This window comes from Rana temporaria, chromosome 2 (genome assembly GCF_905171775.1).
Source record: "Rana temporaria chromosome 2, aRanTem1.1, whole genome shotgun sequence".
Taxonomy (NCBI): Eukaryota; Metazoa; Chordata; class Amphibia; order Anura; family Ranidae; genus Rana; species Rana temporaria.
This window is the reverse complement of record NC_053490.1, coordinates 8728678-8739884: the sequence shown is the minus strand read 5'-3', so window position 1 is coordinate 8739884 and position 11207 is coordinate 8728678. Positions and strand designations below refer to the sequence as shown.

Sequence of the window (11207 nt, the reverse complement as noted above, 5' to 3'; positions counted from 1 at the left end):
AGTGTCCGCCATAATGTCGCAGTCACGAAAAAAATTGCTGATCGCCGCCATTAGTAGTAAAAAAAAAAAATTAATAAAAATGCAATAAAACTATCCCCTACTTTGTAAACACTATAAATTTTGCGCAAACCAATCGATAAACGCTTATTGCGATTTTTTTTACTAAAAATAGGTAGAAGAATACGTATCGGCCTAAACTGAGGAAAAAAAATGTTTTTATATATGTTTTTGGGGGATATTTATTACAGCAAAAAGTAAAAAATATTGCTTTTTTTTCAAAATTGTCGCTCTATTTTTGTTTATAGCGCAAAAACTAAAAACCGCAGATGTGATCAAATACCACCAAAAGAAAGCTCTATTTGTGGGGAAAAAAGGACGCCAATTTTGTTTGGGAGCCACATCGCACGACCGCGCAATTGTCTGTTAAAGCGACGCAGTCCCGAACTGTAAAAATACCTTGGGTCTTTAGGCTGCATATTGGTCCGGGGCTTAAGTGGTTAAAGGAAAAACAAAAAAAAGTTTGAACCCAGGGTGTCAGAGGTGGCTGAGGACTCACAGGGTCTGGGTAACCAGAGGGGTATTGATTTATCTTGCGACCCTCAAGAGGGCAGCACTACACTAATAATCGACTCTGTATATCTCTTTGGAAGGTTACCACTCGCTTCCTGTTCAGTGCACAACTGTTTTTAGGATTTCCCATCACTTTGTCTCAACGACAGTGGACACTAGGGTTGCACCGATACTGTTTTTTTTTTTTTTTATCAGCGAGTACGAGTGCTGACACTTTCGGTCAAGTACTCGCCGATACTGAGTACCGATACTTTGCGGTTTGCATCAACACAATAAAAAAATTGGCGCAAATCGTACTGTAAAGAATCGCATGGGATTTCCGTGTGTGTGTATACATAAGCGCCATCTAGTGGGCAGTTTAGAACTCACACAATTCAGCAGAGGGAGCGCTGTTCCAGTAGGTAGGTAGAGACAGATTAGAAGTTCAAAGCAGCAATCATTTATTGGAAAACTGAACAGACTGATGACATTAGGTAAATAGATCACAAGCCCATGCAGGGAGATGGTAGTGTGACAGTGAGGCTCTGTGACTCGCGGGTTCTGTCGTTTACTCTGCTGAGCCTGGTGTAATGAACAGCTGCCTTTAACCCTTGAGCTCCTGGGGGCAGGCGGTGAGCCTAATGGATTCCGGATCAATAGACGGAGCCGTCAATGGCCGGTGCACCCAGAAATGACAGCTGCGGTCAGGTCTCGTCACCACCGGCTGGTGAAAATGTCAGGAGCAGGAGGAAGTGCTCCACTATTGAGACATCCATTGGGCTCACCGTCCACTCCTAGGAGCTCCAGTTTTCTAATAAATGATTGCTTCTTTAAACTTCTAATCTGTCTCTACCTACTTGCTGGAACAGCGCTCCCTCTGCTGAATTTTGTGAGTTCTAAACTGCCCACTAGATGGCGATTCTATACACACACACAGGAGCAGTGGGGGAAATCGCATGCGGTTCGGACAGGAATTGCACCACGTTCCAATTCGAATTGCATGTGATTTCTTGCAGTGCAATTTACACCCATTAATTTTGTATTGACCCAAATCACACCGCAAAGTACCGGTTTCGGGAGCATTTGGGCGAGTACCGACACAAATGCCTGGTATTGATGCATTCCTTGTAGACACCAAGACTAATAGAAAGGATGAATCTCACCAGAGAGAAAATAGAAACCGGAGTGGTTCTATTCCTTACACATTCTATCCATCAGTAAAAAAAAAAAATGTTGGCTTTAGATATACTATATAGACAAATAGGTACACATAGGTAGATTCAGGTACCTTGACCTAACTTTGCGGCGGCGTAGCTTAAGGAATTTAAGCTACGCCGCCGTAAGTTAGCGAGGCAAGTACATGATTCTCAATGTACTTGCCTGCTAATATACGGCGGCGTAGCTTAAATCGGGCGGGCGTAAGGGCGGCGGATTCAAATGTCTTGGAGGGGGGCGTGTTGTATGGTAATGAGGCTTGACCTCACGTTTTTGATGTGTTTTTTTTACTGCGCATGCGCCGGGCGACTACATTTCCCAGTGTGCATTGCGGCTAAGTACGCCGCACGGGCCTATTGATTTCGACGTGGACGTAAACGACGTAAATCCAGATTCGCGGACGACTTACGCAAACAACGTAAAAAATTTGAATCTCGCGGCGGGAACGGCGGCCATACTTTAACATTGTTATTCCACCTAATAGATTGAATAACTTTAGGCCTGCTAATGCCTTACGGAAACGGCGTAAATCGACTGCGGCGGCCGGACGTACGTTCGTGAATCGGCGTATCAACTCATTTACATATTCTACGCCGACCGCAATGGAAGCGCCACCTAGCGGCCATCCAAAATATTGCAATCTAAGATAGGACGGCGCAAGCCGTCGTATCTTAGATATGTTTAAGCGTATCTCTGTTTGAGCATACACTTAAACATAAGTCGGCGTAGATTCTGAGTTAGGTCGGCTTATCTACTGATAAGTCGGCCTAACTCTACCTGAATCTACCTAACAGTGGGGTAGATTCAGTAAGATATGCGCATTTTTTACGTAGGCGCAGGGCACCGTTTTTGCCCTGCGCCCCCGCAAATTTTCTGCGCTACCCTCGATTTACGGAGAAGTAGCTCCGTAAATTGCGAGAGCGCGCCGGCAAAATGCCCGGCGTAAGCGCGCGCAATTTAAATGATCCCGTAGGGGGCGGGAATCATTTAAATTAGGCGCGTTCCCGCGCCGATCGTAGAGCGCATGCTCTGTCGGGAAACTTTCCCGACGTGCATTGAGGCAAATGACATCGCAAGGACGTCATTTGCTTCAAAGTGAACGTGAATGGCGTCCAGCGCCATTCACGAATCACTTACGCAAATGACGTAAATTTCAAATTTTGCAACGCGGGAACGACGGGTATACTTTAGCATTGGCTGCCCCTGCTATAGAAGGGGCAGCCTTGCGCAAAAATGACGTACGCAAACAACGTAAACTGCATACGCAGGGCTCGCGTAATGTTGTGAATCGGCGTTAGTATGCAATTTGCATACTATACGCTGACCACAATGGGAACGCCACCTAGCGGCCAACGTAAGAATGCAGCCTAAGATATGAGGGCATAAGAGCCTTATGCCACGCATATCTTAGGCTGTAGTCGGCGTAACAAGCTCTCTGAATCAGGAGAACTCGTTAAGCCGGGGCAAGTAAGCAATTGCGCTGCGTAACTATGGTTACGCAGGCGCAATTGCTCTTTGAATCTACCCCAGTATCTGCATTCTATTACCCAAAAAATATAACCACATTGCAGAGGCACATTATTTATATAAAAAAAAATGTTTATTGAAATAAAAAATACTATGTACAACAAAATGTAAAAATAATTTCTTGCAATTATAAATATACAGTATGTACAGAGCAATTTTTTGGATTGTTCACATCACAAAAATAAAATGTGTGAAATATAATTCCCATCTAAGTGAGTCTTTCTCAGACATTAGAAAGGAACTTATATTGTAAATGTTGTATTGCTGCTCAGTAACCAGAATCCCTGAAAAGTCGGTTAGAATTGGAGTGATTAATATGTACTTTTCAGCTTTTATTCCAGATCTTCAGTTTCTAAGTTCATGTAAATTTTCCTAAAGTTTCCCCTGCGTGGTCTAGTTTTGTATGCCAATGTAAACTTCAATAAAAAAGATTTGCAAAAAAAAAAAAAAAATGTCCTTAAAGTTTAAATGTTATACCGATTTTTTTTTTTTTTTTTATCCAGTTGTTTGAATGTTCTCATTCCCGAAGTTCACATACAAGTCCTTCTGGAGTAAGCACCATGCAGTCCTTAATCCACCTCCTCAATGGTAGGTCCGGGGTTGCAGCCCTGTCTGGCCTGAGTACTGCAGCTGGCTCCTGGCATCCCACCACCTGCTGCCCCTTGGTACAATCTGGAGATGATAGGGTTACATGCCCTCTCCAGCTCCTTCTGCTGGTGGATGTACTCCTCTTTCTCAGCCAGCTGGTTCTTGTCCAGCCATGACAGGACCTCATTACACTTCTCCACAATGGCCTTCTTATCTGATGCACTCATTTTCTCCTTGATATTCTCATCCTCCACTGTGCTCTTCAGATTGAAGACATAGGACTCCAGAGAGTTCTTAGCAGCAACCCTCTCCCTCTGGACATCATCGTCTCCCTTGTACCTTTCTGCCTCCTGCACCATCTTCTCTATTTCCTCTTTGCTCAGTCTGCCCTTGTCATTGGTGATGGTGATTTTGTTCTGCTTTCCTGAGCTTTTGTCCACAGCAGACACATTGAGGATTCCGTTGGCATCAATGTCAAAGGTGACTTCAATTTGTGGCACTCCACGTGGAGCTGGAGGAATGCCAGTCAGTTCAAACTTGCCCAGGAGGTTGTTGTCCTTTGTCATTGCTCTCTCACCCTCGAGGACCTGGATGAGGACACCTGGCTGGTTGTCAGAGTAGGTGCTGAAAATCTGTGTCTGCTTTGTGGGGATGGTGGTGTTGCGTTTGATGAGTACAGTCATCACCCCTCCGGCTGTTTCTAGACCAAGAGAGAGCGGGGCCACATCCAGCAGGAGCAGATCCTGGACCTTCTCAGACTTGTCACCCATCAGGATGGCAGCTTGTACAGCAGCTCCATAGGCGACAGCTTCATCAGGGTTGATGCTCTTGTTTAGCTCCTTCCCATTGAAGAAGTCTTGAAGGAGTTTCTGCACCTTGGGAATACGTGTAGAGCCTCCGACTAGAACAATGTCATGAATCTGAGACTTGTCCAGCTTGGAATCTCTCAGGGCCTTCTCAACGGGGTCAAGGGTTCCCCTGAAGAGGTCTGAACAGAGTTCCTCAAAGCGAGCCCTGGTGATGGAAGTGTAGAAGTCAATGCCCTCATACAGAGAGTCAATCTCAATGCTGGCCTGGGTGCTGGAGGACAGGGTGCGCTTGGCTCTCTCACAAGCTGTTCTGAGCCTCCTCAGAGCTCTCTTATTCTGGCTGATGTCCTTCTTGTGCTTGCGCTTGAATTCTTCCACAAAGTGGTTCACCATTCGGTTGTCAAAGTCTTCTCCACCCAGATGGGTGTCGCCTGCTGTAGCCTTCACCTCAAAGACCCCGTCATCAATAGTGAGGATGGAGACGTCAAATGTGCCACCTCCCAGGTCAAAGATCAGGACGTTGTGTTCACCTCGGCTTCCTTTATCCAAGCCATAAGCGATGGCAGCAGCTGTGGGCTCATTAATGATTCTCAGAACATTTAAACCAGCAATGACCCCGGCATCTTTAGTGGCTTGGCGCTGGGAGTCGTTGAAATAGGCTGGCACAGTGATCACAGCGTTTTTCACAGGGTGACCCAGGTACGCCTCAGCTGTTTCTTTCATCTTCAACAAGACCATGGAGGAAATTTCCTCAGGTGCGAAGGTCTTCTCTTCTCCTTTATATTCCACCATCATCTTGGGCTTCCCACAGTCACTCACCACCTGGAATGGCCAGTGCTTCATATCAGATTGCACCACGGGGTCATCAAACTTCCTGCCAATCAGTCTCTTGGCATCAAAGACCGTGTTCTGCGGGTTCATGGCCACCTGGTTCTTGGCTGCATCTCCGATCAGTCTCTCTGTGTCGGTGAAGGCCACGTAGCTCGGGGTGGTGCGGTTACCCTGGTCATTGGCGATGATCTCCACCTTGCCATGCTGGAAGACGCCAACGCAGGAATAGGTTGTGCCCAGATCAATGCCAATTGCAATGTCTTTAGGAGACATCATGCTGGAGGATGGGTAGATCTCTATAGAATGTCTTCTCTGGGGTCAGTAGATGAAGCAGGTTCTCCTTTGCTGTGTAGAAGATACGTCTTCTCTGTGCTGTATCAGGAACGCGGTGTGTTCTCCTCTATGAGCTGAGCTCTGTCTTCTCTCTGGGAGTTTTACTATCTGCCTCTCTCTGTGCGGCTCAGCTCTATTTATACTCGCTGGCTCAGCTGGGAGAAACTTCCTGACCAATCACGCACAGTCCTTAGGAAGCAGCTGGAACCTTCCAGAGACTTCCTGAAAGCGTCAGCCAATCAGCACTGACCTGAGACAACGTCATGGACTTTAGATGATTCCGGAAGGTACAGGAATGTTTGGGGCAGATCTCTGCTGTCTGGACAGAGTTAACCCTTTCATGACTTGCATCTCCTTAGTGGCTGAACACGGGTCCACCAATTTATGGCAAATGTCTCCCCAGCGGCTGGATAGGATTAACCCTTCCATGACTGTCTACTCCCTGGAGAGGCTGAATACCATTAACCCCTTCACGGCTGATGTCCTCCAGGTGGCTTGGATTTTATTAACCCTTTCACGACTAACAGCTCCCTAATGGCTGTGCGTGATTAACCCCTTCATTTCCTATGGGTCTGTGTTGGCTGGATAGGATTTACCTATTTATATGGAGATGTTTCCTTAGTGGCTGGGTATTATTAACCCTATAATTAGGGCTGGACTGGGACAGAAATTTGGCCCTGGACTTCATCCAGACCGGCCCACTTTAATTTTAAGTGTCCCCCTTGCATCAGAGCCCCCCTTGTATCAGTGTCCCCCCATCAGAGTTTTTCTTGCATCAGAGTGTCCCCCATCAGAGTCCCCCTTGCATCAGAGTGTCCCCCCTTGCATCAGAGATCCCCCTTGCATTAGTGTTCCCCTTCAGTGTCCCCCCTTGCATCAGAGTGTCCCCCCTTGCATCAGAGTGTCCCCCCTTGCATCAGAGTGTCCCCCCTTGCATCAGAGTGTCCCCCCTTGCATCAGAGTGTCCCCCCTTGCATCAGAGTGTCCCCCCTTGCATCAGAGTGTCCCCCCTTACATCAGAGTGTCCCCCCTTACATCAGAGTGTCCCCCCTTGCATCAGTGTGTCCCCCCTTGCATCAGTGTGTCCCCCCTTGCATCAGTGTGTCCCCCCTTGCATCAGTGTGTCCCCCCTTGCATCAGAGTGTCCCCCCTTGCATCAGAGTGTCCCCCCTTGCATCAGAGTGTCCCCCCTTGCATCAGAGTGTTCCCCCTTGCATCAGAGTGTTCCCCCTTGCATCAGTGTCCCCCCTTGTACCAGAGAGCCCCCTTGTACCAGAGAGCCCCCTTTGCATTAGAGTGTCCCCCCCCCCTTACATCAGAGTGTTCCCCCTTGCATCAGTGTCCCCCCTTGTACCAGAGAGCCCCCTTTGCATTAGAGTGTCCCCCTTTGCATCAGAGTGTTCCCCCTTGCATCAGAATTCTCCCCTTGCATTAGAGTGTCCCCCCTTGCATCAGAGATCCCCCTTGCATTCGTGTTCCCCTTCAGTGTCCCCCCTTGCATCAGAGAGTCCCCCTTACATCAGAGTGCACCCCTTGCATCAGAGTGTCCCCCCTTGCATCAGAGTGTTCCTCCTTGCATCAGTGTCCCCCCTTGTACCAGAGAGCCCCCTTTGCATTAGAGTGTCCCCCCTTACATCAGCGTGTCCCCCATTGCATTAGAGTGTCCCTCATCAGAGTTTCCCCCTTGCATCAGAGTGTCCCCCATTGCACCAGGGTGTCCCCCTTTTAAAGTGTCCCCCATCAGTGTGTCCCCCCCCCCTTGAATCAGAGTGCCCCCCTCTCCTCCCCCTCCCACATGTACTCATTCACAGCTCTCCAGAAAGGCAGCATTGTTCCTCTCTCCAGTCATGTGATAAGGGGAGAGAGGAAGGAAAGTCTGCCGGCTGTCTATCTCCCCCTATAGGGCGGGAGGGAGCAGAAAGGCTAATACTCACTCCAGCAAGTGACGGCTGCTGCTTCTCTTGACAGGAGTGAAGTTGCGATTACTCACTGTCAGAGAGGAGCGGCTCCAGGACTGCACCTGACCGGCCCACTGAGCCATCGGCCCACCGGGAAACTCCCGGTAGTCCCAATGGCCAGTCCGTGCCTGCCTATAATGACTAGTGGCTTCCAATGTCTGTATATGTTTGACCCTTTCACGGCTAGCAGCAGCTCCTTGCTGGGTGTTTCTATTACCCGTGTCCACCCTGGTGGCAGCATATAGGCACCCAGATATATATCCTCACTTTTGGCTTCCTCCCAATGTCTGTGTTTTTAACCATTTTATAAAGAGAGTTTCTTCTAACCTTCCTAATGAACCACCTACAATGGCTCCCAATGGGCTGCAAAGTACTGTCTGCAAACCCACCAACATTCCAGTTGCTTTCCCCCACTAATGGAGTCCATTTCCTGTAGTGGTCACCTAATTATGAGGCCAGATTTAATGCCACACATGTTCCTACAACCCTTCCAAACTATGTGCCACCCCCAAACATTCAAAAATACAATGCAATGCTGCCTGCAATCCCTCCTTCCCCTTTATTTTTACAGCACTGTCAGGTACCTGTATGCAGATATCTACGGTATATTCTATAACAGGGGTCTCCAACCCCCGTTCCGCGGCCCACTACCGGGCCGCAGCCTGTTTACTGGTGGGCTGCGAAGCCTGGGGTGCGGCGGTGGCGGGCGAGCAGAGAGATCGCCGCGATCACTGCACTTCAGCCCACACAGCCCCGCCGCTGTTAGAGGTGAAGCAGGCGAGCAGAGAGATGACATCATCTCCCACTGCTCGCCCGCATCACCGCTGTTCCGCCCACACAGCCCGGCCAACGTACCAAGGGGGCGAGGGTGCATTCTGCACTGGATGCCGTACATTAGGGGGGATGACAGCCCGACGCCCCCCCGCCCTCCGTGAGTGAAGACAGGCGACAGGCAGCAGCGGCAGCGCTCGGCGCTATGACTAGGGTGACCGCATTTACAAACTACCATTCAGGGACACCCTCCCCTTCCCAAAAATCAGCTTCTGCTGTAACGAATCACGGCACAGATTTATGATTTCTCAGATCACAAGCAGGGGGCGGGGATTGTGCTCCTCCAGGCATTCCTGGCTAGGACAAGTACTGTCAGCGAGTAAAGCGGTGATGTGGCGGCCTTTTTTGGGGGCATCAGATTGGCCCGGGGGGTGGCTGTGTCAGTTTCATTCCGGGACACTGTATTGTCCTGGGATCAATGTGCCCCGGACAGACCTGCAAAATGCGGGACTGTCCCGGGCAATCCGGGACACGTGGTCACCCTAGCTGTGACATCCAGGGCACGGAGAGAGGTGAGCTGTGGCAGGGGGGTCAGTGGGTGGAGAGACAGTGTGCAGAGCTGGAGAGGGTGGGTGGGCAATGTGCAGGAGTCCAGAGCTGGTGGTGGGGGGGAATGTGCAGGGGTCCCAGGCTGGGGGGGGGGGGGGCAATGCGCAGGAACTGTGGCAATCTGCATCTGGTGGCATGTGACTGTGGCTCGTGGCAATCTGCATCTGGTGGCATGTGACTGTGGCATGTGGCAATCTGCATCTGGTGGCATGTGACTGTGGTATGTGCCAATCTGCATCTGGAGGCATGTGCCAATCTGCATCTGGAGGCATGTGGCAATATGGTGACAGGCACTGTGGCAAGCTGCATCTGATGGCAGATTCTGCATTATGGTGCGTTTTAATATTTAATTTTATATTACAATATAATATCAAAAATAATGTGCTTCAATCATCCTGACACCATATTAACCATGGTGTTGTGATGATTGAAGTGCTAACACCAGCCATTTCCTGACAAATTGGCCGCGAAAAAACGCATCATCGGGCCTTGGCACAATTTTCATCCACAATGCCGGTCCCCGGTACCAAAAAGGTTGGGGACCACTGTTCTATAAGTGCCTCTTGCTCTCCCAAACAGGCTCCCAGCAGTAATGTCTATTGCCGCGTACACACGATTGGTTTTCGGGTTGTAAAAAACGACGTTTTTTTAAAATGTCATTTAAAACGATCGTGTGTGGGCTTGAGAGCATTTTTCGGGATCTGAAAAAAGACCAATTATTTTTTTTCGAACATGCTCTATTTTTTCACAACGTTTTAAACAGTGTCGTTTTTCCGGTTAGAAAAAATGGTCGTGTGTGGGCTTTAGCGACGTGAAAAAATCCGCGCACGCTCAGAAGCAAGTTATGAGACGGGAGCGCTCGTTCTGGTAAAACTACCGTTCGTAATGGAGTAAGCACATTCATCACGCTGTAACAGACAGAAAAGCGCAAATCGTCTTTTACTAACACGGAATCAGCTAAAGCAGCCCCATGGGTGGCGTCATCCGCATGGAACTTCCCCTTTATAGTGCAGTCGTACGTGTTGTACGTCACCGCGCTTTGCTAGAGCTTTTTTTTTTCACAATCGTGTGTAGGCAAGGCCGTTTTAATGATGAAGTTGAAAAAAAAAAAAAAATTTCTAGAGCCTGAAAAAATATGCGCCGTTGTATCTGTGCGCCGGACCCACAAAACTAAGATACGCCTGAAAATAGGCTTCATCTGACCGACGTAACTTGCCTACGCCGGCGTAGAGTGGGCGCATATTTACGCTGGTCATATTTGGCGCTCCCATTGATTTTCTATTCACATATGCAAATGAGGAACGTCCGTCCGTCCGACGCAGTGCGCGTAAAGTCATACGTCCGGCGCAAAGTTATGTCCCATAAAGGAGCTGTAACTTAGCAGCATCCATGCAAAGGGAACACAAGCCGACGTATTTTACGTAGTTTACGTAGGACGTGAATATGACTAGGCGTAGGTTACGTTCACGCCGTAGGCAGCCATCCGGCGTATCTAAGGGAGTAGTTCCGACGTGATTCTGAGCATGCGCACTGGGATGCGTCCACGGGACGGCGCATGCGCCGCTCGTTATATGTATCTGTCTGGCGCTCGGCCCATCATTTGCATGGGGTCACGCCTCATTTGCATGGCTCACGCCCACTTCCACATACGCCGGCTTACGCCTAGGAAACCCAGCGCAGATTTGGCAGCACTGGCTTTGTGAATCCAGTGCTTGCCTCTCTGCGCTGCGCCGGCGTAGCGTAAAGGAGATACGCTACGGCGGCATAAATATGCGCCGATGTATGTGAATCCGGGCCGTTGTTTGCAGGCAGCACTGTGTGCTTAGGAAGGTGGGAGAGACGCCTTAGTAGTGGAAGGGTTAATATTGGGACTCCATATCTCCTGGAAGGAAGAATTCACACAAGCAGGCACCAGGGAGCTGTTGTTAGTCATTAAAGGGTTAATAATTTCCCTCTTGTAGTGATCCCAGTGATTGGGCTTAGCATATCCAGTCACCAGTGAGCTTCCAGACCTGAA

General features: G+C 49.1%; 1 protein-coding gene across 1 annotated transcript; it reads right to left on the bottom strand.

The window, feature by feature from the left end:
- Window positions 1-3819: 3819 nt before the first annotated feature.
- Window positions 3820-6037, bottom strand: LOC120928803 (heat shock 70 kDa protein-like). Its single transcript, XM_040339811.1, has one exon. The coding sequence runs from the start codon at window positions 5793-5795 to the stop codon at window positions 3861-3863; it is 1935 nt and encodes a 644-aa protein (XP_040195745.1). The 5' UTR covers window positions 5796-6037; the 3' UTR covers window positions 3820-3860.
- Between the last annotated feature and the right edge of the window lie 5170 nt (window positions 6038-11207).

Excerpts from the sequence above, each read along its gene's own strand:
- LOC120928803 (XM_040339811.1), bottom strand. The coding sequence starts at position 5,795 with ATGATGTCTCCTAAAGACATTGCAATTGGCATTGATCTGGGCACAACC.